The sequence below is a fragment of the Moschus berezovskii genome, chromosome 6 (assembly GCF_049115385.1).
Source record: "Moschus berezovskii isolate FMDL1 chromosome 6, NW_MosBer_1.0, whole genome shotgun sequence".
NCBI lineage: Eukaryota > Metazoa > Chordata > Mammalia > Artiodactyla > Moschidae > Moschus > Moschus berezovskii.
In genome coordinates this window covers 103199957-103227672 of record NC_142465.1, presented here as the reverse complement: position 1 = coordinate 103227672, position 27716 = coordinate 103199957, and the positions used below count along the sequence as shown (strand labels likewise).

Here is a 27716-nt window from a genome sequence, read left to right as displayed (position 1 = left end):
GTTCTTATTTAATGAGGAATAGGCTTTAAGCTCCTCAGGCCTGCAGCTTTTTCAGAGTTCATGGTATAAAAACAAATGCATGGATCCCCACGATTTCCAGAAGCTCTATATTAAATCACTTTGAAAAGGAAGGACGGAGGAGCCTGGTAGGCTGCAGTCCGTGGGGTCGCTAAGGGTCGGACACGACTGAGCGACTTCACTTTCACTTTTCACTTTCACACATTGGAGAAGGAAATGGCAACCCACTCCAGTGTTCTTGCCTGGAGAATCCCAGGGACGGGGGAGCCTGGTGGGCTTCCGTCTATGGGGTCGCACAGAGTCGGACATGACTGAAGTGACTTAGCATCGGCAGCAGTAGCAGCAGTGATAATAATATTCAGTTTTTAACTCTTGTAGTCTGTAAAATGCAGCCATAGCGAGGACACTGAAGCAGGAGAAACACCATTCTCCTAACTGAACCCAGAATGCATGAGGTTGATTTACACTATTGTCACAGATTCTAAGCAGTCAGCTTAAAAATCAGCAGAATTATTACTTATTAGATGCACATCCAAACTACAGTGAGGTACTACCAAACCCTGGTCAGAATGGCCATCATTTAAAAAAAAAATCTACAAATAACAAATGCTGGAAGGGATGTGGAGAAAAAGGAACCCTCCTACATTGTTGATGGGAATGTAAATTGGTGCAGCCACTATGGAAAATGGTATGGAGATTCCTTAAAAAAATAAAAAAGTTGCCATATGATCCAGCAGTCCCACTCTTGGGTACATATCCAGACAGAATTATCATTCGAAAAGATACATGCATCCCCTATGTTGACAGCAGCACTATTCACTATAGCCAAGACACGGGAACAACCTAAATGTCCATCGCCAGGTGAATGGATAAAGAAGATGTGGTGCGTGTATAAAATGGAATACTACTCAGCTGTAAAAAGAAAGAGATAATGCCATTTGCAACTACTGGAGATTAACAAACTAAGTGAAGTAAGTCAGACAAAGATAAGTACCATATGTATCACTTGTCTGTGGCATTCAAAATATGACACAACTGAATTTATCTGCAGTATAGAAACAGATGCACAGTCATGGCAAACAGACTTGTGGTTGCCAATGGGGAGGTGGGGATGGGAAGAATGGATTGGGAGTTTGGGATTAGCAGATGCAAACTAGTATATAGACAATGGATAAACAACAGAGTCCTACTGTATAGCACAGGGAACTATATTCAGTATCCTGTGATAAACTATAATGGAAAAGAATATGAAAAATAATGTGTGTGGGTAAATATATATATATGTCTGTCATATATATATGACTATATATATATATATATATATTTAGTTGCTAAGTCATGACAGACATTTTTTGTGACCCCATGGATGGTAACCCGCCAGGCTCCTCTGTCCATGGGATTTCCCAGGCAAGAATACTGGATCCCCTGTTCCAGGGGCTTTTTTCAACTCAGGGATTGAACCTGTGTCTCCTGAGTTGGCAGGCGGATTCTTTACCACTGAGCCACCAGGGAAGCCCCGTGTGTGTGTGTGTGTGCACGTGTATAACTTTGCTTTACAGCAGGAATTAATACAGCATTATAGATCAACTACACTTTAATAAAATAAAGTCTTAAAGCAATGAGCAGAATTAGATGGGTACCATGTGACCCTTCGCGGTCCCGGAGGAGTGAGGAAAGGGATGGATGGAGCTCACTTTGGTTTCCATAGCGTGCTTGCCGCAACCCTAACTCCACATTCCATTTAAAAAAAATTTTAAGCTTTCTATAATGGTGAGTAACATTTACATTTCATCCTTTGCCTAAAACTATTTCTAGCTTTATTTTCTCTTTCCAGAGCTTGGCACCACTCTTCCAACCACCCCCCAACCCCCGAGGTATTACCGTCAGCCTTAGAAATGGCACTGCTCCCTTTTGTTCTGCCCGCCGGTTTGATAGGTTGTGTCTGCACTTTTGAGAGCAGCATGTTTTCCTTTTTCAGCATCTAAACAATCCTGTAACCACATCACAGCATTTTTAGTCACATCATTGACCTCCGCCAGCGGTGAACCCCCCTCCAACACTTGAATGCATTAATATCACCGTCTGCAGCATTTTAATTTAATTAGAGCAGTGCTTATAATCCTCCTGAGGAAATGGCTATTCCCCTCTGTAATGTTAAAATAAAGCACCTCTGCTTTTCATCCGACTGACAATTTGCTCTCGAGGTGAATGTACCGTAAATGGGTACTTGCCGTCCCTTCCTTGGGGTTGGGCCAGAGAAGCAGTTCTGAGAATGAAGAGGTTTCCTTTATTTGGAGAATTGGATATTAGTCTCTTTACGTCTCTCTGCTTGGATGTCTCCATCAGAGATATCCATATTTGTTTCGTATTTCTAACTTTTGACAGTCTGCTGGTTGTGCCATGGCAGGTGGTAAGTACACTGCTGGAGTAACAGATTTAAAAATGAGGACGACATGAATCACCCTAGAGATGAGCAGAAAGAGAGACAAAGGAGATAAGTGTGTGGTGTGGGATGCCCAAGCGTGTGTTTTGTCCTCCTTGGAAAGGAACCCATAGGCTGGACAGCATCCTTTCTGTGGTCCGATGAGTGTTGTCCTGGCCGCCGAACCCAGGGTCACAGACGGTATGTAACTGCCACTAGCAAATTGCTCGAGGTCCTAAAAGCACATTTTGCTTACCCCTCTCAGGGTCAAGGTACCCATCCTTTCTTTGTTACTGACGAACCTCTTCATTAAATCTTTTAAAAAGAACTTCCCAACTCAGACTTCCTGTGTTGCCATATTGCTGAGTGGAAACCTGTATCAGAAGTCATCTCTGGCCTTCTTTTTCCTTTCTCATGATTTTATTTATTTAGTGACTGCACTGGGTCTTCGTTGCAGCATGGACGTTTCTCTAGTTGGCAGCGAGCAGGGGCTACTCTCTAGTTTCAGTCCGCAGGCTTCTCATTGCAGTGGCTTCTCTTATTGTGGAGCACAGGCTCAAGGGCTTGGGGGCTTCAGTAGTTGTGGCTCAAGAGCTCTGTAGTTGTGGTGCCTGGGCTCTGGAGCACAGGTTCAAGAGTTGTGGTGCACTGGCTTAGTTGCTCTTTGGTATGTGGGATCTTCCCGGACCAGGGATCATATTTGTGTCTCCTGCATTGGCAAGTGGATTCTTTACTGCCGAACCACCAGGGAAGACCTGGCCTTCTTTTTATGAAACAGCAAGGTAGTCTTCTTCTGGAATTGTTTGGATGTGGAGGGGAGGGCGTGAAATCCCAGCGAAGCCCTCAAGTGTGACATTCAGTGTCGCGGTAAAGACAGGGAACCACACATATGTAAGCACACATGGGGCTGCCTCCAAAAATTATAGTAAAAAGAAGCTTGTTGTCATTGAGTCACCAAGTCATGTCTGACTCTTGCAACCCCATGGACTGTAGCCTGCTAGGCTCCTCTGTCCATGGGATTCTCCAGGCAAGAATACTGGAGTGGGTTGCCATTCCCTTCTCTAGGGGATCTTCCCAACTCAGGGATCGAACGCAAGTCTCCTGCACTGCAGGTGAATTCTTTACCACTGAGCCATCAGGGAAGCCCCCAAAGAAGGTACAACATGATAATCAATCAAGTCAGAATATATACATTTTAAAGGTAATACTGGCTTGACTCTTTTTCTCAGCAGGCTGGTGATATATTCTCCCAAGAAATAAAGTAGAATCTGCTTGGAGAGCTGGGTTTCTCCCTCCTCATCATCCTAGATGGAGATGGTAAGGGGATTGAGGTGGCCTCTCATTCACGGAGACTAGTTACAGAATCTTGTCTTCCAGAGAAAGTCACCGTCTTATGAAATGCCATCTTTTTTTTTCTTATACTCATGCCTTGCCATTTGAAAGGTCTCTGGTTGCACAGGGTTTTCTTCATCAACAGTTTCACTTCTGCAAAAACCCTAAAAAACAGAAAGCTATTTCTGGGAATAAAGTAACGGTAGATAAGATATCGAGGCGTATGTTGGGACTAGGGTGGGGTGAGGGGTTATTCAAGGGTTTAAGTGTATGAAGAATTTGTTAAACTAGAAAAAACAGACTCCATTTAAAATATTTTAAAAACCTATCTCACCTTGAAAAACCCCTCAACAGATTTCGCATGTTTCCCATATGTGTGTTTATGTCTTTGCCTTTTTCACCTCAAAAACCCCAAACCAAACACTGAAAATATAACTCACCCCTAAGTTAGAGTTGCTCAGAATGTGTGTGATGTTTGGTAAAGTTCAAGAAAAGTGAAGTTGAAGGTTTTGCCCCAGGGTGACCTTTCACAGGACACCTCGATCAATCCAGAAATGAAATCTAGGGTGTTTGTGTCTTCCCTGAATTAAGAAATTCACCAAGAAGCTTTAGGATGTGTGTTTAAGCAGAAATATTCCAAAGGCCCTAGTTGCCAGTTGAGGATGCCTCAGGGAAGGTATAGCGATTCCATTCGGAAATTACAAAAATATGTATATATTCATTTAAAATCGAAACTTCCTACCACAACCGCCTAACTTTCCAGGTTATGAGAAGAGAAGCTTTAATTTGGTTACAGGGCTGGGGGACGCCCCTGCTTCCTTTGCATATTTGATGGAGTATAAGATGTTAGAGAATGCTTTGTAAAACCTAAACACCCCCTTGGCTTTATTTTAATCCGTAATTTTTCTTTTGCTCTTGATTTTTGTTTTCACAATGGCATCTTCTTACCGATCTCCCCTATCCCCGCCCTCAACTTAATTTTGGACTGTGTGTGTCCCACTTTACTTTGCCCAGTTAAACCACAGAAACTAACGGAAGTTGTGTGTATGTATGGACTGCAAGTCAAACCAGTTAGTATACAGATCTAAGATGCAAATTGCACTACTCTCCCCGATGAACAGCATAGTCAGTTTCTTGCCTTTATTTGTCACATTTTAACTTAAAACTAATATTCCCATCCCATTGCATTGTTTTAATCGATCTAAGAAAAACTGCCCTTTTGAATTTAAACAGTGGAGGTGCTGACTTTCCCCTCCCCCTTGTCTGTTGAGTAAGTACCGTCAATTAAACTGTACTTCCTTAAATGCAGAGGATTCTGTGAATGAGCCCTTGAAGTGCTTCAGAAGGAAAGGAAATATTGATTCTAAGATGGAGCACGAGGGGAGCAAGGAGATAACTGGTTGATGTGGCAGATAATTGGTAACTATGAAGGAAAAAGTGAAACCCTGGAGATTTTTGGTGGTGGTGGTTGTATAATGGGATAGGTAGGTGATAGACAAATATTGCTTGTAGATTTATTAACTGAAACCTCAAACTTATAAGCTATCACTTTGGGCTCACCTCTCGTTGGATCTAAGTATGGAATCCTACTTTGATCAGAAGCTGGGGATATTGCCAGAGAAGAGAAAAAATGGTTTTTAATGTATTGGTGACATAAATTATGTGACCGGGAACAGTAATTTTTGAGAGAGGAGTCTTTAATGACATTCTCTTGGGATATATTGTTTCATCCCCTTCATCTTGCCTCCCCTCTTTACTGGAACAAACCACTAAGAGGGGGAAAAAAGGAACACCTATTGACCCCAGTGCACAGGAAAAGCCCCATCTTAAAGCTTTTCAGCGTTTTGTTCCAAATCCCGAGTGCTGGCGATCTGAAAGACAACTGCACAGAGAGGGGTCTCCTCTGCAGAGGTGACCCGCACCCAGACGCCCCCACCCACCCTGTCGCGGCTGTCCCCTCAGTTCCAGGCTTTCATTGTCTTTCTCCCCCTTCCCCTCTCTCTGCCCTTCTTTTTCACAGCAGGAACGAATTTCGTACACACCCCCCGAGAGCCCGGTGCCCAGCTACGCCTCCTCGACGCCGCTTCATGTGCCAGTGCCCAGAGCGCTCAGGATGGAGGAAGACTCGATCCGCCTGCCCGCGCACCTGCGTGAGTGTCCGTGCGCCCTGGACGCGGGAGGGACGGCGTGGGTGGACGGACAGACTGTCAGACAGGAGGGTCAGCCGCGTGGGCTGAAGGAGGCAGGGCTGCAAGCCCGGGCAGGGGGCTCGCTCTGAGATTCAGGTTTTCCTACCGTTTCCAGAAAGTCTTTTGGCATCGTTCACCTCCCGCCGCCCCATCCCCCAAAATGGCTTTGAAAACCGTGAGATCCCGAGATTCCTGGGCCTTCCGTTGTTGTTGCTCTGTGCCTTGATTTCAACTCTGTGACAGAGGCACTGCAGGTTCCACTGAATCTCCCAAGAGGCGAGGTGAACTCTGGGGGCACGTCTGTCTTCCTCAAGTTCACACTTCCTCCCCTTCTGTGTCTTCATGGCCCCTAAACTTTGCACAGCTTCTGTGCCAGACTCCCTCCCCTTTGCTTTTTGCTGTGTACTTGAACTTTCTTTGCAGGGCTGTCCCCTCCTCTGCCATGACAAGCTCTGTTCCTTCCTCTCAGGCCAACACAGGGCCTTTCTCCCTCCCCTCCTGTCTTCTCTGCCTCTCTTTTGTACCTTCATTGCCTCCACGGCTCCCATTGTGGGTACTCAGTCGCTCAATCGTGTCCCACTCATTGCGACCCCATGGACTGTAGCCCTCCAGGCTCCTCTGTCCGTGGGATTCTCCAGGCAAGGATACTGGAGTGGGTTGCCATTTCCTTCTCCGAAGGATATTCCAGACCCAGGGATGGGACCCGCATCTCTTGCACCGGCAGGCAGATTCTTTACCGCTGAGCCACCTGACAGGTCCCATTATCTTGTAATAGTTCTACCTTTCTCTTCTGAGTTTCCTCAGCCCCTTCCTCTTCCACTTCCCCTGAATCCTCAGCTGCAGCTGGGCAGGGCATCAGGGGCCCCACACTTGGGCTGCTGGGGCCAGGCTCCAAAGCACCTGACACCTGTCCCTTTCCTTTTTGTCTCTCTTCTGAGCTACCACTCAGCCCCGATGATCCAGGGTGCTGGATGTAGCCGGCGTGAATGGATCACTTGATTTCCACCCTGGCTGCGATGCGCAAGAAAATGCCAGGTTCTCTGGCTTGACTGTTACTCTCAGGACACAGGTTCAGGTTATGGAGGACATGGCAGGGGAATGGAGTCACCTTGGCCCTTCCCTAGTTGATTTCTCATGACTTGAATGGTGGTCCGATTGTACCTGCCATCTCTTTCTGCCACAGTCGTGCTCCTGGGTTATTCTGCTCTTCGTGGCTTTTCCCTCCGAGCCCAAGGCTGCCTGCTTAAGAATGGGGAGCAAGAGAAGAAGATGCAGGCTTCTGTTTACTCTGTCTGTGCCTATTCAGCACATCAGATGACTATGATGCTAGGAGGTACTGGAGGTGGGGGTGTTACTGGCATATTCCTTCTCTTTCACAGTGAGGATGGTAGCTGTAAACTTCAAGGGGTGTTGGAGCATCCTTCATCTCGTTCAGACAGCCTGCCATGTCTAGCAGTGTTTGCAAAGCTGGTATACTGTGGTCAGCACCTTCCAGCCTCAGTCTACCATCTTCTCCACGATGAACTTTAAAGAGATTAGGACTGTGAAGGTGTCAGGGTCATGGCTGTGGGGATGGTCCTCTGCAGTAAACTGGAGCATTGTGGTACCAGTGAGTGTTGTGAACAGACAGACTGGGAAAGAGACTGCAGCCAGGTGTGAGCCTTTGTTTCTCCAGAAGCTGTTCTATGACTAGGACATTCACTTCAAGATGGAACAGACTCAGGCCATGCAGACAAAGCATGCCTGCTACTAATCTCATTCATTCCACAAGCAGTTATGATTACCAGCACTATGCCAGGCACTTTGAAGTGAATAGAGTAGACCCAACTCCTTGCCCCTGTGGAGCTTGGAGTCTCCATAAAGAGAGAAAAGGAAATGATGAACTCCTGTTCCGAACAGGCTGAGGTTTCTTTCACGGCTTTTGAATTCTGTACTATGACACATTCACTCCCCCAACCCCGCCAGTCCCAAGAAAGCCCTAACTCTTGGTTTGCCGCTAGATGAGTTTCACATATGGAGGCTCTTTTACCCTAACACTGCCTCTCCATAAAAAGTTATCTTGATAAAATGCACTAACAAACACAACGAACTGACACTTTGATCTTAATCCTTAACTAGTTCTGCTGTTAGATGAGCTGTTTGACTGTGAATAACACTCAGTTTTCCTACCATGCAAGATGGTGATTGGACAGGAGAATGTTTAACAGCCCTCTTACCTTGAAAATACTATGACCTTACCTAAGACATTATTTTTCCTACTTGGAACTGTTTCTTCCATACAGACATTTTAACATTTTTTCTTGAGTAGACAGTTTCCTCATTGAGTCATAGCTGTGCTGTTCACCACTGTTTGGCCAGGCCCTGCCATGTGCCTAGCACATAAGCATCATAGCTAATATTTATGTATTGGGATGACTCTGTAGCAGGCACTGTGTGAAGTCCTTGATGGAAATTATTTTATTTATTCTCATAGCAATACGTGTAGATATTCTTTCTATATCCATGTCACACATAAGGAATTTAGGGTTTAAGGGAATATAAGTAAATTGCCAAGGTCACCCAGTCAGTGGGAGATAAAGTCAGGGTTCAAACTCAGTTCTGTCTGACTCCAGAGCCTGTGTGTCTATGTGTGTGCTCAGTCATGTCCAACTCTTCGAGAAACCATGGGCCATAGCTGGCCAGGCTCCTCTGTCCATGGGATTCTTCAGGCAAGAATACTGGAGTGGGTTACCATTTCCTTCTCCAGGGGATCTTCCCGACCCAGAAACTGAACCTGTGTCTCCCAAGTCTCTTGCATTGTCAGGCAGATTCTTTACAACTGCGCCACCTGGGCTCTTATCTATCCTGCCACAATGTAAGTATATTTAATATGTACCTTTTGGATGGATGGATGAGTTCAGGGTTGACACTTAGCCAGTATTCACTGATGTGGCCAGAGGGCTGGTTTCTGGCTGGAATCTGTTCTAACTGGTGGATCAGTTGTTGAATAGTTTGCATTTCTCCCTTGGATAATGGATGGATGAGTAGATGGATGGTTGGATGGATACCCACGTAGAGAACTATCTGATATAGAACTGTAGCAGAGCACTGCTGGCCTTAACACATAAGTCAGCCATTAGGTGATGGATTTAGGTTTCATGGTAATAGTTTTGTCTGAGTGCTACTCTCTGGGCAGCCTGATGTTAGGGCCCTCCAGATCCAACCAGTCCATTCTAAAGGAGATCAGTCCTGGGTGTTCATTGGAAGTACTGATGCTAAAGCTGAAACTGCAATACTTTGGTCACCTCATGCGACGAGTTGACTCACTGGAAAAGACTCTGATGCTGGGAAAGGTTGGGGGCGGGAGGAGAAGGGGACAACGGAGAATGAGATGGCTGGATGGCATCACCGACTCTGTGGACATGAGTTTGAGTGAACTCCGGGAGTTGGTGATGGACAGGGAGGCCTGGCGTGCTGTGATTCATGGGGTCGCGGAGAGTCGGACACGACTGAGCAACTGAACTGAACTGAACTGACATCTGCATGGCCCTCTCGTAACACCACCGGTTCCCACATCTGGAACGAATCCTCCGGTTCCCAGGCTCTTGCCATCTGTCCTCAGCTGGGACTTTCCATGGGAGGCTGAGCTGCCCGCCTCTCTCGCAGGTTCCAAAACTCAGCTGCCCTTTGTGCTGTTCGAGAAACATCTCCTGAAGCCTCTAGGTTGGTTGCGACTGGGCCGTACACTTGAGGATGCCTCCCAGCTGGGCTTCCAAGCCGAAAAGAAAATAAATCTTCTGACAAGGGAATTTGGTTATTGCTGTTCGAATCTGGGATTCCAGACAATTCCCAGTGGAATGCTCATGGAAAGTACGGGGAAGAATCCAAGAGCCAAGACAGCAGCAGGACATTTATGGTATTGCTAGTTCGAAAGCGTTTTTAGCTGCTTGTTTTAAAGAGACACTAGCCTGGTATGCCTCCAGTGGCTTCTTTTCTCCCTTTATCCTCATTGATCTCCAGATAAACCCTCTCTCTTTTAACCCTTCCTTTTCCTCCTTTCTGAAATCAATATCTAGCCTTTCCTGGTTAACAGGGAAGGCGAGGATCATAATATTTAAGGTTCTTGTATGGTGGGCTTCTCACCATTTTGTTCTGCAAACACAGGGCCAAATGGAAGACACAGTGTGACAAATTAGGAAGCTGTTAAGAAGTAGAAAGTAATGCCTTTTCCTCTTACGTGCCTGTGATTTAAAAAAAAAAAAAAAAAGACAGTGATAAATAGGGCAACCTGTTAAATGGTGATTCTAGAGAACTTGATAGGGGCAGGCAGGGCAGTCTGGGTCCAGAAGAGGAGGGGAGCCTAGAGGAGAAGGGCTTGCCTGCCATCCTGGTCTGGCCTCCTGACCCCCACCCCCCACTCCCTTGCAGGAGTCCTCCAGCAGCTTCTTGGAACTTCCCTGCTGCACCAGGAAGCAAACACAAGTATGTTTATTGAAAAGACAGAAAGGTATTTTTTTCCTCTTCCTTCCGTCTAGGGTATTAAAAAAAAATTTTTTTTTTAAGTTTGAGGCTAGAGGTGCTGAAGTGTGACAATTACAGCAGGTAGGTGAAAATGAAAAGTTCCATAGTTCCATTCTTTAAAGGGGACGTAATCCTTTCACGCGTGCGTGCGAAGACCCTTCAGTCATGTCCAACTCTTTGCAGCCCCGTGGACTGTAACCTGCCAGACTCCTCTGTCCATGGAATTCTCCAGGCAAGAATACTGGAATGCATTGCCATTTCCTTCTCCAGGGGATCTTTCCATCCCAGGGATTGAACCTGAGTCTCTAGTATCTCCTGCACTGCAGGCGGATTCTTTACCATTAGCACCCCCTGGGAAGTCCCCAACCTTTCATGATACCTTGAAAAACACTCGTAGGACCATGGTGCCCCCGAGAGTGGCTGGACAAGGCCAGTTTTGATTCTCTGAGCAGTGAAGGGCCTCATTGGACCTTCCTGGTGTGAAGGAGAGATTCTTTCTAGTTTGTCTGCCCAGGGGTCCCTTTTTTTCCCTAAATTCATGGTGGTGGGTGGCAAGGAGGACAGCAGAGATACCTTATGGGCTGATGCCAGCCCTGTGACATATTCAGCCTCAAGTCGTGATGTCCAGGGCCACCCAAGTGGTCACAAAGCATATATTTCAGATCTTCGGGGAAGAATTGAAATCACTAAATGCCTTTATTGTATTAAATTCCTTTTCACATAATCATCTTGCATTTAGTTGACATGATCGCCTCTAATCACAGGCTGAGGTGATGCCGTCTGCCTGGAGTCTCTGCCTTCCATGGTGCCAGTTTGCTCTTGTAAAATTCCTGTGGTTGATATTTAAAAATCAGAACCCAGGGTTCATTCATCACATTGAATCGGGTTACAGTGTATGATGTTGCAGGTTAATAAATAGCCGTAATAGCTGCTCAGGGTTTTCTTGCGTCAGAACACCAGAAATAGTCCCTTAGCTCTCTCCTTCCTTTGCTTGTGAATCTTTCAGAAATCTTACATTACGGCTCCTACTTGTGTGTGTTTAATAATTTAATTTAATGCCTTCCTATGGAAACGTTCCGTGGTTGTTCACCCTCTTTGGCGATTTTGCACTCTCAGCAGAGGTTGGGAGTGTAAGAGTCATGTGACATGCAGCACCCGGTTAGAGCCAGAGAGAGAAAGGAGATGCTGTGTCTCTCTTAGCTACTGAGCAGAGCAACCAACAATTTTATATACTTTCAAGCTCTTCCCTGTCCCAAAGAAGAGGCAAAAAATGGGAATTAAGTATAATCATAGTTAGCGTTTTACATTATTGTAAGTAACAAAACGTGTTCGTATGTATGGTCTCATTTAACCATGCAGCCTAGGTGTTACTAATCTTATTTTATTGAGGAGATTACCGGGGCTCAGATAGTTTTACTGAATACGGCAGGTGAAGAATCTGATGTGATTTCTGTTCCCAAAGTCACCACATAGCCTTTTTGGGAGAAAACACGATGGCAGAGTGTCACAGACTTGAAAGCAGAGGCAATGCTGACTGTTGGTGTCTGGGCGGCTGCGGGTGTGGGGACTTGGGGCAGTGAGGGCTCTAGGAATGCACTAGCCCGTTCATTTGTGCTGACCCTCCAGCAGGCTGGCTTCCAGCAGGAACAAGCGCCTGTCTTGATGGATAATCATTTTCGTTTTGCTCACCCGTTTCTCCTGCTCCTCCCTCTTTACTGTCCTGTGTGCTGAGGTTAAAGACCAGTATCTCTCTTGCCACTAGAAGAATAGCGCTGGCCACAGAGGACTCACCCAAGTCCACAACTTCCCCGGCATTTCATCACGAGTTACCTCCTGGGATCGGGGCTCATTGCTCTGAGTTTCCAAGTGAAAAAGCACAGTAATAGAAAACACTTGGGGTGGGACAGAGGCAAGAGACTGGCCTCCCAGGGCTGCCTCTGTTAGATGAGTTCCCCTCTCCAAGACTCAAATTGCATAACACACCTACTGATGAGGATTTCTTCTTAAATCTTTATCCCTAAATACTTCTGTGTATTTTTCTAAGAACAAGGGTATTCTCTTACATAATCACAGTATGATGATCAAAATCCAGAAATTTTTTTGAAATATATTAATTTCAGGTGTACAGTAATTCAATACATGTACATATTGTGAAATGATCATAATAATCTGAAAAGGGAAAGTGTTAACTGCTCAGTCATGTCCGACTCTTTGTGACCCCATGAACTGTAACCCACCAGGCTCCCCCGTCCCTGGGATTCTCCAGGCAAGAATACTGGAGTGGGTTGCCATGCCCTCCTCCAGGGGATCTTCCTAACCCAGGGATCGAATCTAGGTCTCCTGCATTGCAGACACTTTACCACTGAGCCACCGGCGAAGCCCATAATAAATCTAATTAAGATCTATTACCACATGTAGTTTCTCTTGTGATGAGAACTTTTAAGATCTGCTGTCTTAGCAAGCAACTTTTGTTTTTCAAGGGTTTTAAAAATTTTTTTTTATTGAAATAGAGTTGATGAGTGTTTCCTATACATATCAGAGGTAGTTTGTGTGTAGCACCTAGCACAGTGCCTGGCGAACAGTGACCACAAACTCATCGAGAGCTCTACTTCAGTTTGCATGGCTGGTGAATCAATCGCCTGTTCAGGAGGGGCATCCTCCTGTTCAAGGGCGGAGAGGAACATGGACGTGCTTGCTTGTTTCATTAAATAAAGGACCTGGAGTTCTGCCTGCATGCTCTGAGGCTATTTCCCAAAGTCACAATGGAAATTAGGTCTATTTTCTAACTCGGTGATTCCTGGGAGCTTGGTCCTACCCTGGAGCACTCCACCCCAGGGCTTTGACCATTCCCACACTGCAACTGTACTTCTGTCTGAAACTACTTTCTTTCCTTGCCTGGATCTGTCATCTTTTCCTTCAACTTTCCCCACCCTCCTCCCCAGATCCAGCAGATCCTCCCTGTCCTCAGCCAAATGTCAGGGCTCCCCAGATGCCTGTGGTGAGCTGTGATGTCACTGGCAGAGTTGAGGCAAGGACACGGAGAAGGATTTCCTTCTCAGTATCTCGACAAAGCAGTCGTGACTTCTAACAACGATGGCCAGCCACCAGCATTTTCTGTTGTGTTTCCCGCAAGCCTTCTTTGGGGTCCTTCACTTTCTAGTTTCAAATGCTTGAAGGCTTTCTGCTTTTCCAGCCTCATGGGGTCCTGGGTAGCTACTTCAAAGAGCTCAAAGAGAAAAAACAGGCCACAACAGAACAGCCAGGATGCTTTTGGAAGGGAAATTTCCTTTTTGGGTTTGCTGTCTGCAAGAATTTCCGATGCAGGCAGACATTAATTCCTAGCTCCATGCTTCCTGATAAGGAAGCAACTTCAATAAATACAGCTATTTATAGATGTCTTTTTTTTTAAAAAAAAGAAAAAATATATAACCAGAGGTCTATTGACCTTTTCTTTCGCTTCGCATTTCATGCCGTGCGCTCTGTGTACATTTAAGGCAGTTCCTCTGGCAAACGCTCCAACACAGTGGCTCTGGTCCTACAAGGAATGGGGGAAAGGCTCTCCCTTTCCTTGAAATTTTGAAGTAGACATCAGAAGCCTCTGGCTGTCAGTTGTCCTTACCTGGTGCTGTGGGTTATTTACCATGAGAGAGATACAGAGATAACCTGGATCCATTCTCTACCCAGTGTTGAACGTTTATGACAGATTAAGCGAGAGAGCCGTCTAAAAAGCAAAGCCGATGGGAACCAGTCTATGAATAGATTTAAACAACAGGAAATAAATGTTATTTCCATCTCTTCTGTGTCCCTTCTCCCATCTCCTCTTGGGTCGTCCCCACTGTCCGTACCACCGTGATCTTTCTCTTGGTATCTTCAGGGGTTCTGCAGATTGAGGGCTCCCTGTCCATCGTCCTCACGTCTGTCCACTAACACTTGCTGGCTGGTCTGATGAAGTTTCAACATCACGTTGGCTCAGATGTGCTCCGTCTAGGTTCCAGATTCCTCCCCACCTCCTCTGTGTTATCACTCAGTCATGCCCGACTCTTTGCGACCCCGTGGACTGTAGCCCACCAGGCTCCTCCGTCCATGGGATTCTCCAGGCAAGAATACTGGAGTGGGTTGCCATTTCCTTCTCCAGGAGATCTTCCCGACCCAGGGATCGAACCCAGGTCTCCCACATTGCAGGCAGACGCTTTAACCTCTGAACCACCAGGGAAGCCCACATGTTATCACAAAGCATATTGATTGGGCCAAGTCTGTACAAATGTGAGCAAGTTTCCATCATCAAGTAACAGGTATTTTTTTTCCCCATTTGCTTCATGCCTGAGTCCACAGTAGCTCAGACTCTCGGAGTCTCTTTCTTTCTCTGTTTTTGGCTGTGCTGGGTCTTTGTTGTGGTGCACAGGCTTCTCATCGCAGTGGCTTCTCTTGTTGCAGAGCCTGGGCTCTAGGGGCACAGGCTTCAGTATCTTCTCGCACCAGGAATCAAATCCGTGTCTCCTGCATTGGCAGGCAGATTCTTTACTACTGAGCCACTAGGTAAGCCCCCGCTTGGAGTTTCTGACATGACTTTGTGTGGTTTATGTATTTCCAAAGGTCAGTTTTACCAAGCACCATTGAGTGTTGCTGATTTCACTCGTTACCATCAGAGGATTCTGGTTCGGTAACCTGAAGCATCCGTGTGTGTTTTTTGGGGGGCAGGAGGCTGATTTTTCTGGTCTCTTCTGAAGGAAGACAGGGTAGGATTTGAGAGATTTAAGCAATCCCTGTCCCTGACCACATGCTGACTGTAAATTCCCAAGAATAAGTAGTCACCCTGCCCCAATATTTACTGCTCCCATCTTGGGTAGCTGGACTAAACCCCATTCTTCTGAAATTAGTCTTTGTTTCCTCTGGATCATGAGTGGTTGTTGTTTAGTCACTAAGTTGTGTCCGTTTGTGACCCTATGGACTGCAGTACATCAGACTTTCCTGTCCTTCATTGTATCCTGGTGTTTGCTCAGGTTCATGTCCGTTGAGTTGGTGATACCATCCAACCATAACATCCTTTGCCGCCCCTTCTCCTTTTGCCTTCAGTCTTTCCCAGCATCAGAGTCTTTTCCAATGAGTCGGCTCTTTGCATCAGCTGGCCACAGTATTGGAGCCTCAGCTTCAGTCCTTTCAAGATCATGCATAGAAATGGTCTCAAAAGGGCCACTAAGATTTCAGTCCTAGAAATGCAGACCGCACGTGTGGATCCTGGATGAAGAGCTCTGGGTATGTGGTGGGTACAGATAGGATGCCTGCGAAGAAAATCCGCACCCATACAGGGCTGTGCAGAGAACATGTTGTTTAATCAGTTTCTGCTGGGGCTGGATTCTCTGAGCTGGAGTGGGAGCTTTCACTAAAGTGGTTCACTTCAAACAAGAAGGGGAAGGTTTGCAAGGGGATAGATAACACTTTTTTAAAAAAAAAGATACCTAGGTATGTGTTGGTGAATAGGATGCTCTTTACAAATATTAGAGGGCTATTGGGTGTTTATGTAGCTCTATTCTATTTTATTTCTTAGTTTATTTACTTATTTGGCTATGTCAGGTCTTGCTTGTGGCACTCAAGATCTTCATCGTGTCATGGGGGCTTCTCTAGTTGTGTTCTCTCTCTGGAGTGCGTGGGCTCAGTAGTTGTGGCACTTGGGCTTTTCAGTGGCCCCTTGGCCTGTGGCGTCTTAGTTCCCTGACCAGAGATCGAACCTGCGTTCTCTGCATTGGAAGGTGGATTCTTAACCGCTGGACCGCCAGGGAAGTCCCTACAGCTCCACTTTAGAAGTAACAAGGTTAGGGTTTATCCATTTGTTTTCCAAGAGCGGCTTACCTTTGCAAATCAGTTTCTTTTTTTGTCATCACCCCCCACCTTACAGTTTATAAATGCTTTGGTTTTCCTAGGAGCCGTTCTGAGGTCGACTGGGTATGAGATACCACCTTAGGGAATCTGTTGCAGTAGAGTGTGGAATAAGAAATCATTGTCGCTACTGCTTACTGAACACTTTCTCAGTGCCAGGAACTTTATTATTCTGAATAATCACTAATACTGCATGGTAGATGTTTTGTCTGGTTTGTGTCTGAGTGGTGCATCACTTGCTAGAGTTCACACAGAGAAAGCGGAGGAGCCACACTTTGAATCCAGGTCTAATTCCAAAACCCAGGCTTGTATTCACTTCACCATGTTCTTCCGTAAAAGTACTAGGAACTGTTGAAAATCATTTCCCTCTAGCTGTTGGTTAGAAAGAGAAAATCCAGACTTACAGGTTGATTTTTTTTTTTCTGATTTAGGCAAAACTTATATAACTTGCCAACAAGAAATGCCAAAGGGATAAAATCAGAGACAGACACTAAATCATCTTTTGAACTTAGAGGAAGATAAACTTTCAAATTCAACCCTCTTTGTAGACTGGTATCTGTAACTTATTTTCAGGTGTCAATAAAGGCTGGAGTGTTAAAAACAAAATGAAGTGAGGAGAGGTTCCTGTTCACAATTTTCCATCTTTTTAAAAGTGATAATCTGCCTCACAGATTATTAGTTAACAGTAGAAAAGTTGATGGGCTCACGAATGAAAACATTTCACTTCCTAATGCTTTTCGTTAATCTCACACGCTTCTTCAGAAAAGTTGTCTGACCTGTTGATGTCTTGGGTTTTAGCCTCATGACCTGCATTCCAGGAAGCTCTATTGCAGAGTCACAGAGCAGTGGACACCCTGGACAGGGGTCAGCCCTCCCAGTGTTGGCCCAGGGTGGTCAGTAGTAGGTGGGGTCGTCTCTAACACTTCACTCTTCCTCCCAGGGTTATCATTTCCTCACCCTGAGTATGTAATGTCCCTGGGTTCTTCCCAGCTTAGCCACTTTTTTTTTTGTTCTTTAATTCCAGAAGAGAAATACAAGGCATATCAGCATGGCGCATTATCTATAAAATGCTCATGATTATTCACTTGATTTCATGTGCTCAACATCACATTTTAGTGCAGATGGTGGTATTTTAATGACGCAGGAAATTGTCTTCGGCTTTGGCTGTGATGGTTTTGTGAGGATGTTCTCCTGCAAAGAAATTTAGAAATTCAACTCCCCAACGCCGAAGGGTGCTTCCCCACGCTGCCCATGCTGAGATCAGTTGATGCTTTTGCGGTTTGGGAACCCGAGCCAGCTCGTGGGCTTTGCAGGTCTCCTGAAGGCTGCCTTAGTCACTCGCATCTTCCCTCGGTTCCCAGGACCTCAGAGTAGAACTACAGGCCCACTCCCCCGTCCTCCAAGCCCCCCTGTTCTGGCCTGAGAATCGGCTGTGAGCCTGGCTCTTGGCCCAGTGCATTACGCACAGGTGTGACTTCTGGTAACTACCTCCTTGACCCCTACTGCGTGATTTGTGGGAATCCCCTCCGCAGCTCGGGGCACGTCTGCCTTTCCTGTAACCTGTACCAACGATGGACTCGCTGTGCTCCCTCTCTCGGTGGCGTCCACTGGGTCTCAGGCTTTCCAGGTTGGCCGCACTCCCCTCCTTCTGCTGGTCCCTTAGCACACACACAATTGATTCCACATTAATAGTGAGAGGGGGAAGCCCAGTTGGCCAGGGAATGGAGGCTTTCAGCTTCTCCAGTGAAAGCTTTCATGCTGAGCTTTAATGTATATTTTTATTCACACAGCCCAGCAGAGAGAATCCGTGACACTTAGACCATCCCCTAAGTATGAAAGCTCACACCCAAGAAACTATTTCTAAATGGAGCCCCTGTACCAGCTACTCGAATCCTCTGCTCGTTGCCACAGGCTGTGAAAAGGGGGTGTAGGATGAGGGAGAAAAGAATCAGCGGTGCTGATTCGTGAACAAAGCTGACGAGGGGTTTTATTTTGCTTCCTTCAGTAGCTCTCGAGTCACCAACATTGAGAGCTCTTTGCAGGGAAACAAATATGAGCCGATGATCTGGTGCCAACCCTCTTGGGGACATGAAACAACTCTTTCTCCTCACGAGCCTGACTTGAGGAAGCAACCGTGTGGCCAGGCAGGTTCGCAAACCTGTTGTTCTGATGACGAGCTGGAGGGTTCATCTGTCTTGGGCGTATTATCCTGGTAGATGACAACCAAGGGGAAGGGGGAGAAATTGCTTCTCTTTCTTTTTTCACTCTGATTCCTTACACAGTGCTGTTCTCACAGCTCTGAACTCTCACACTTACTCTTTTCACTTCTCCTGCGAAGTGGCCGTGAGGTTGGCTCGCGAAATCCCCACCCGGACAGACAGCAAGCTTATGTTCCCCTGTTTGCAGTTCCGCCCTACGTGGTGTGGGCCACTTGCTGATCTTACAGTCTGGCTGTGATTCAACGATTCACCCAGATATTTGGGGTTTACTTTTAGGAACACGAAACTAGAAATTCCCTGAGAGAGAGAGAGACACCCCACTTGAGAGTCATGGGTTAATCTTTCCTCGTGTTCTCTGATGGTGCTGAGAGGAACTTCAGAGACCCACAGAAATCTGAACAGGTGTGAAATATGTTTGGACTTTATAAAAGAAGAATTTTTTTTATCTTTTGATTCCTTGGCAAAGAAGAATTTCACTTCAGATAAATCCAAATGAGTGTGCATGTGTGTTTGAGTGTGTATAGGGGAGGGTGGGGGGCTTTCCAGGTGGCGCTGGTGGTAAAGAACTTGCCAGCCAATGCAGGAGACATAAGAGACACAGGTTCAATCCCTGGGTTGGGAAGATCCCCTGGAGACGGGCATGGCAACCCACTCCAGTATTCTTGCCTGGAGAATCTTATGTATGGAGGAGCCTGACAGGCTACAGTCCATTGAGTTACAAAGAGTTGGACACAACTGAAGCCACTTAACACGCACGCACTAAGGGATGGGGGAGTTTGGTTGGGAACTGTCTCAAAGCTAATACTCCAGACATCTGCTTCTTGGAGCTTCTGTGATGACTCCTACCACTCGAAGTGATCCAGGGAATGAAGTTGAACAAGTACAACTGGGCATTGTTGTGTTGGCATTGTACATTCAGCTGGGTAGCCATCTCTTATCTGCTGCTCCTTTGTTTGCTGAAGGAGTACTGAGATTCAGAAAGAGGCTGCCTTCTGCACTTGTATTGTCCAGACAGCACTGTTCTGACTCCAGAACTGAGGGCTTATCATTGTTTGTGAACAGGGCCCATGTTATGCTTTAGAAAGTGTGATCACCAGCTGCAGTGGGATAAGAGTGCCTCAAACTTGAGTATCTCCCAAGATGAATGCCTGTGGTACCTGAAATTCTTCTAAGATATGTTCCTTTGGATCAAGCATTTTTTTCACCTAGCTCCACTTTTTTGAAAATTTATTTGGCTACGTTGGGTCTCAATTGTATCATGTGAGACCTTTCATTGAGGCACATGGACTCTCTAGCTGTGGACCATGGGCTTAGTTGTTCCCTGGCATGTAGGATCTTAGTTCCCTGACCAGGGATCAAACCCAAGTCCCCTGCATTGCAAGGTGGATTCCTAACCATTGGACCACCAGGGAAGTCCCAACCTAGCTCCACTTTTAAAAGTGAATAATTGTGATAGCAGATGATACTTTGGATTGAGGTAGTTAATACCTGACATCCTTGATGTCTTAATGAAAATTAGTTTAACGAATTTCTTGAATCTTTTAAATTAGATGATCCATGGTCAGTACAGAAGGTCAAGTGAGGGATCTGAGTTGGAAATAAACCCCATGATTTTGCTGGGGGCTGGCTTTCCCCATGAAGGAGACTAAATAAGATTATATGGAAAATCCAGACCCCCAGATTTAGACAAAACATTGTGAACCTGGTTCTGTGAGACCAAGATGAATCATCAATGCTTCTTATGTCTAGCTGTTGGTCTCAAGACGTTGCCTGAATCTTTATTAGCTGAACAATATTGGACCTCTCTAGCTCACTGTCAGCGTGAGAAGGTGTAAGTTATCTGCATTTTGTTGAGAGGAGTAGTGAACTTGGAGGTGTAAGTCTAAATCCTTAAGCCTTTCAACCATTCTTACCAGAGTGTCTCCACTCTGGGATGACTAAATCGTTGATTGCATATGTATAAGGGAGCTGTTAAGGCAAGGCTCAAGTTGAAGGGGCCAGGAACACCTTGGCTTGTGTGGAAGTTGAAGCAACTGGCCGAGCTGGGTGGCTTCTATGAGGAGTGGGTATGTGGCTTTGGGAGAAAGAGTCTTCAGAGCATTCCATATGGAGCAGTAACTTCATTTATTGAGTGCTTACGGTAGGCACTTTCCACATGTATTATATTATTTAATCCTCATAACAGACCTATGAACTGAGTTTTATGGCCCTCACTTTACTGATGAAAGGTCAGGTTTAAAGAGGTTACGGAACTTGGCCAAAGTTACAGAGCCGGTAGGTGGCCAGCGGGTCAGACCCTTCTCTTTACACCTCTCTCAGTCTGAGCCAAAGACTGAGTCCCTAGCCCATTCTCTTAAAGAACTTGAAAAATAGTGTTGGATCCCCCTCTGTGATCCAACTGTGGTTAAAACCTCATAAATTTTAGAAAAACAGAATAACTCACTAAACTGGAATCGTAAATTCACTCCTCAGAAAACATCCACCACAACCTCAAACCTCAGGGTTAATATATTCAGAGTTCAGTGGGCTATAGGAGTCTTGCTAGTCCCTTAAATATCTCTCTGTTTCCTGGTAAATAATATCCCATACCGATTCCTGGCACATGAATAGCGTAACCAGATCAGATCCTATGACTCTGCCATTCAAGTTCAGTCTTAAGTGCAGAGTGAAAATCCAGGATTGCCTTAGTTCCTCCTTTGTCTCTCTCTGTCCTGTCTCTTGTAACAGTTTGAAGTTAATTATCACTCCCTCGTTTTCTTCTTTAGGTCTCTGTGTCATTTTCCTTTTCACAACTTTTTTCTTTTAATGAAATAATTTGAAATGGAAAATTAAAAACTTAACTGTGAGTCTGGCAGTTTTCTACTAATGCCTCTGTACTAAGAAGCTTCATAAAATATTATATATTATTCTTCACTTCAGCCCAGCTGCTCTGGGTGCTTACCCACTGAGTCATTCACAGTATGTCTGAGAGATTAATTTTTATAAGGCTGTGGTTTGGGATCTTTTCTCCCCTTCCGTGTTTTACTTTAAGTCCTCACCGGGAAAGTTTGTGTAGGGAAAAAAAAACCCTACTACCCTTGATAAAAGGTCATTTGGCAAAATACGTGCTTTAGGAACTGTAATTGGCTGTTTTATTTTTGTGTACCCTCTTGGTTTGAAATACTGCCATCTTTCTAGCAGAAGTCTAAAATGTGTGTGGGCTTGAGGACAAGAATGGGTGCTTTGTGTTGAAGTCTGTTGTGTGAAGTAGGTATACCTTCATAGATGCTTTTCTTTTTTTTGGGAGTTTGCGCTTTTTGGAAGAAGCGGATTAAATACATGGTTTATCAAATTCTACTTTAAATAATCCTGTTCAAACAGTGCAAACTTCGTTCCCTTTTCAGATTAGCCCCTTCGATTAATTTAAATCAAAATTGTGCATGTGCAGAGTTTAAACAAATAATTCAGTAAAGCTTACGGTGAAAAATAATCAGAGATCCCTATTTCTTGATGAAAGTCACAGCCATGATTCCCTCTTGGAGAATTAAAGCTCCAGGTGTGACACAGGGTGGTGGGGTTACAAGGGCTTAGGAGAAGGAGGAAGGTGGGTGCCAGGGTTTGTTTCAACGGGGTCCCCACCCCCTGGGGGAGAGCCACACTGTTTATTCCAGCAGCCCAGCCGCCGCCAGCCAGCCAGGGGTGTTTTCAGGACTCAGCTGCCAAAATTTCTTGAAGCAGCTCTGCTCAAAGGCATATGCTGGGCTCACTTCTGAGGGAAATTTCCTTTTTGGGGAAGTTGAAGCAAAGGAATTTCCTGTGTGGGCAGACAGAGCTTCCTGACTTGAAGGCTTCTTGGAAGGGAAACAGTTTCATAATGAAATGACAAATTAAAGACATACCAGCCGGGTTCACTTCAAAACAGCTATTGAGAGCTCAGGCAAAGCCCTATTATACTCCCTCACAGAACAAAAATAAATCCCATCCTGACAGGTTTCTGTATGCTGGATTATATCCGTCCCCCCACACCTTCCCTCACAGCCCTCAGCATCTCCCTTCCTCCCACCCCCGCCATTAGTCTCTATCTTTAACAGGCTCTGAGCAGCCAGCCAGGAGGCTGGGAGAATCACTAGCCGCCTTTCCTTGTGGCTTCACCCAATCCTGACCAACACGGAGGCCTTATAGGTTCTGTGAGAGCCCCAGGCTGCCAAGAAATGACCCCTTTCCTTCCTGCTAAGCGATAATGGAAAGTGTCTTCAGCCATGGGGTTTAAACAAAATAAAAATACAACCATTTCCTAAGGCTGGCCTTTACAATCTTGTAGGCAGTAAATGTAAGTGCTCTTCTGGTCCTTGGAGCTGGGTCTCAAGTCTGGTTTGTTGAAGAAAATTAGGGTCTGTGTTGGGCAGATGATGTTCTTATAACCTGAACTTATAATTTTATGTAGTTAAATGATATAATTTTATGTATATGTATATATATGTTTATGTATAATTTTATATAGTCAGCCAGCATTTTTTTTTAATTGACTTGAATATGCCTTATTAAGTTTCTTATTTGGTGGGACAGACTAGGAAAAGGAACAATGGCAGTATTATCTGAAGTCATTATTAATTAGGCTTAAGCTAATGAAGTAGAAAAGGTGCAGATTTTGGAATCAGATGTCAAAGTTCAAGCACCAGCTCTAACAAGAGACAACTAGCAGTTGGGATGAATCCATTTAACTTCCTGGCCTCTTCCTTATCTCTGAAGTGGGTACAGCAATACCTGTTTCACCTTGTTGTGAAGAAATTGAATCAGTCACTCAGTTGTGTCTGACTCTTTGCGACCCCATGGACTGGACTGTAGCCCACCAGGCTCCTCTGTCCATGGAATTCTCCAGAGAAGAATACTGGAGTGGGTTGTCATTTCCTTCTCCAGGGGATCTTCCCGACCCAGGGATCGAACCCAGGTCTCCCACATTGCAAGCAGATTCTTTACCATCTGAGCCACCAAGGAAGCCTGTTGTGAAGAAATGAGAAATTATGATTTCAAAAACACTTCATGCATTTCTCTGAAGCCTTGGCCAAATATTAATAGCACTTATTCTTTAGTCACTATTGGGATCTTCGGGGATTGAAATACAATATTGGGTTGAAACAGCAGAACTGTAGAATTTGTAGGTCAGTTTGGCAGATGTTTATTAGAGGTTTTATGTGTGTGCAGCATGCTTGGGCTCTGTGGGGAGGAATCAACAAAGTGTGAAGTTCAGAGAGGTCATGTGGTGTAGCAGAGAGAATCTTGAACTTGGCATCAGGAGGCCAGGGTTCAATCCTGGCTGCCACCCAGTGCTCGGTGGCTCAGGGTGAGCTGTTTAAGCTTTATGAGCCTCTGTTGCTCATCTCTAAACTTAGGGGAACTCAAACTCTATGACTTTAATAAGTTCTGTTCAACTCTGACATTGTCTGATCAATTTTAAGAGGCCCCTGCCTTTTGCTGATAGGATTTATTGTGACGAAGAAGGAAGAAATACTCCCTGTATAACTGATGAAGAAACTTGCTCAAGATGCTAGATAATTAGTGTATCTGATGGAAACAAACAAAAAAAAAACCCTGGGGTTTGCCAGATATGTCAGCAATAGCAATTCGTTTGTGTGTATGTAGGTAGGGGGGCAGTCTTTCTGAGTGAATACTGACTTGAAAATGACTAGGGTTGTGGGTTGAAGGTGGCTGTTTCCTTAAGAGAACTTGTCCCAGGATTTTGGTTTACCTTCTCCCAGCTGCTCTGGGGGATTATTGGCTTGTTTCCAAATGGTTGTTTGTTTAAGCCATTCCCATTGTGGATATCCTTGTCCAAAGAAGCTTCCAGGATAGAGGGTGTGATGCTGACCGGTCCTGCCAATTAGGTTTTATTATATGCTGATGTGTATGCATTTTAGGGCTTCCACGTTATTCTTCCTCTCATCTTTGCCTCAAAACAGACTTTTCAGTACCCTTTATTTTTTTTAACTTTTTATTTTCTTTTGGGAGTATAGCCAATTCACAATGTTGTGATAGTTTCAGGTGGACAGCAGAGGAACTCAGCCACACACATACATGTATCCATTCTCCTCTAAACTCCCCTCCCATCCAGGCTGCCACATAACATTGAGCAGAGTACCCTGTGCTATACAGTAGGTCCTTGCTGGTTATCCATTTAAATACAGTGGTATGTGCATGTCCATTCCAAATTCCCTAACCACCCCTTCTCTACTTCCTTCCCCTCTGGCAATCATAGGTTTGTCCTCTAAGTCTGGGAATCTGTTTCTATTTTGTAAGTAAGTTCATTTGTATGGTTTCTTTTTAGATTCTGCATTTAAGGGATGTAGTAGGAAATTTCTCCTTCTCTGTCTGACTTACTTTACTCATTATGACAATATCTAGGTTCCATGCATATTGCTACAAACGGCATTATTTCATTCTTTTTCGTGACTGAGTAATATTCCATTGCATATATGTACGATTTTTTTTTTAATCCTTTCCTCTGTCAGTGGACACGTGGGTTACTTCCATGTCTTGGCTTTTGTAAACAGTGCTGCAGTGAGCATTGGGGTCAGCACTCATTGTTGATTTGACAAAACCAAAGTGCTGGAAAAACTAGATACCATGTAGAAGATGACAGTTGTAAAACTGTGACAAGTTGAGCCTTGAGTCAAAAGAACTGATGTTTATTGGGTATATACTGTGTGTTACTGGAGCTTTAATAAATCATCTCATTCCTGTTATTCTGCCAACAAGCCTGAAAGGTGGGTGATAATAGGTTCACTTTATAGATTCAGAAACTAGGACTTTGAAACCTTAGTAACTGGCTCCAGGATACAGAACTGGTTGGTGGTAGAGTCAGAATTTGAATCCAGGTCTGTGTGCTCTTGAGCTTGTGTTCTTCCATGCCTCCCATCTGTGTTGTCCATTGTTAGGAAATTGACCTCAGTGCCTACAAGTGGAGTCAAAGCTATATCAGGTACCTGAAACAAAACAAAATGAACCTCATAGTCAACATGCTCCTGAAAGGGCAGAAAAGCCTGCAGCTTTCCAGTGGTGGAAAATCATACACCTGGGTGTAAACCAAGCAAACAGAGCCCTGTCCCTTGCCTCTGGAAGAGAACCTGTTGGAGTTCATCACAGGGCCAAACTAGTCTAGAACCTCATTGGCCAGTTCTGGTCACAACTTGAAAAATAGATCAGAAATCTGCTGGCCATGTTTCAGGTGGTTAAGAACATTGCCCAGTGACAGACTGCATCCTTTTCCTTGTGAAATTCCTTGGATATATCATTTGTGGCTCTCTGGGCTTGTTCGAAGAAAATTGAAATCTGGTTCTGTTCAAAAAACATTGATTTGAACAAACACTATATGCTCAATGCTAGAAATACAAAGATGAGCAAGGTAGGAACTTGGTCTACGGGAGCAAAGACTTGGATAATGGTTCAACAAAACCAGTAATTACTGAGCTCCTACTGTGCCAGTAAATGGTAATTATAAGAGACAAATAAATATCTTAAAAACTTCCATCCAAAGATGTGTTTTAAATCTCTACAGAAAGAACATTTTTTTTGTCTTGATCCTGGTTGATTTTATTAACTTTCCTCTGCAAGTAAGCTTTTAATGTGTGTTCTGTTGTTTAAGCCCATTTTATTATTATTATTTTTACTTATTTGACTGTTGTGAAAATAGCTTTGGACTTTCTCCTCGTCATTCTCATTGTTCATCTCACTTTTCTTCCCCCAAGAATATAGACTTTCAAAACAATTTTTCTTTTTTTTTTATTATTATTATTTTTTGGTAATTAATTTATTTTTTATTGGAGGCAAATTATTTTACAATATTATATTGGTTGGTTTTGCCATAGATTGACATGAATTTGCCCCGGGTTTACATAAGTTCCCCCTCCTGAACCCCCCTCCCACCACCCTCCTCCCTTTATCCTCCCTCTGGGTCATCCCCGCATGCCAGCCCCAAGCATCCTATAACATGCATTGACCCTGAACTAGTGATTCGTTTCACATATGACAACATACATGTTTCAATGCCATTCTCCCAAATCATCCCACCCTCACCCTCTCCCACAGAGTCCCAAAGAGTACTTTTTAAAAATATTGTGGCCTTTATTGAAAAATTGTTTTGAGTTTGGGACTCAAAACAATTTTTCAATAAAGGCCACAATATTTTTAAAAAGTCACGTCTATTTAAAACACAGATAACCTCCTGGAGAAAATCTGAGAGAAACATATGATTTCGACAGTAGCTAATAATAAAAAGACAGTACTAAGCTGTTCTTTACCAAATGTAGCAAAACACCACGTGTATGTCATTTTGAGTTCATATTAAGGGTAGACCTGGTGTCACGTCTCCTGTAGAGAAATGTAATCCCTCATGTTAATGTTTCATTGGCCTTCTAGCTGCCATGGTGTCTGTTTGTTTTTTTTTTTTTTTCTTTAAATCCTTTTCTTCATTACTTCATTATTCCCCATTTGGTCTTAAGGTAGAAGAAAAAAAAGTACTGTTGAAACACGTGCATGCTCAATCGTATCCAACTCTTTGCAATCCCATGGACTGTAGCCCGCCAGACTCCTCTGCCCATGGGATTTTCTAAGCAAGAACACTGTTGAAATCCTCTGACCCAGTCTACACTTTAATGGGCCCCTGTACTCTTCTGGTGGAGGAAGTAGGACGGAAATGGAAGAGATGGATGATTATTTATTATGTTTGGATGCGAGGAGCAGGGAGGCAGGGCTGATTTAGAGTAAGAGCTGGAGTATACTCTTCTGCATCCCAGTCCCATGGATGGGATGCTTCCTTGGATGCTTTTCGTACCTGGCAGCATCGCAAGGGGAGAATCCATTAGGAGGAAGGAAGAACTTATTAATGGAGGAGCTGAAGAGGTGGAACGGGGAGCAAGATGACTGACAGGTGGATGAAACTCAACATCCTTTCTGTTCAAAGTTTTTTTTTAAAAAAAAAGGAAGTTGCTAATTAATAAGTTTGAGTTATAGCTGTTATTTGGGGCTTCCCTGGTAGCTCCATGGTAAAAGAATCTGCCTGCCAATGCAGGAGATGTGGGTTAGATCCCTGGATTGGGAAGATCCCATGGAGGGGGAAATGGCTACCCACTCCAGTATCCTTGTCTGGAGAATCCCGGGGACAGAGGAGCCTAGCGGGCTATAGTCCAT

At 44.7% G+C, this 27716-nt stretch overlaps 1 protein-coding gene across 4 annotated transcripts in view; it reads left to right on the top strand.

Annotated features, from left to right (window-relative positions):
- Positions 1-27716, top strand: part of ETV6 (ETS variant transcription factor 6) — a 284029-nt gene that overhangs the window by 115594 nt on the left and 140719 nt on the right. For 2 of the 4 annotated variants that reach the window (XM_088837319.1, XM_088837318.1), the window contains exons 1-2: positions 5793-5922; positions 10369-10422. The exons of 1 other annotated variant lie outside the window; for it this stretch is intronic. In XM_088837319.1, the coding sequence (XP_088693445.1) occupies positions 5886-5922; positions 10369-10422 (91 nt within the window). In that variant the 5' untranslated portion in view covers positions 5793-5885. Of the gene's footprint in view, positions 1-5792; positions 5923-10368; positions 10423-27716 lie in introns of those variants that run through there. One more of the 4 variants, XM_088837317.1, reaches the window with a different exon arrangement.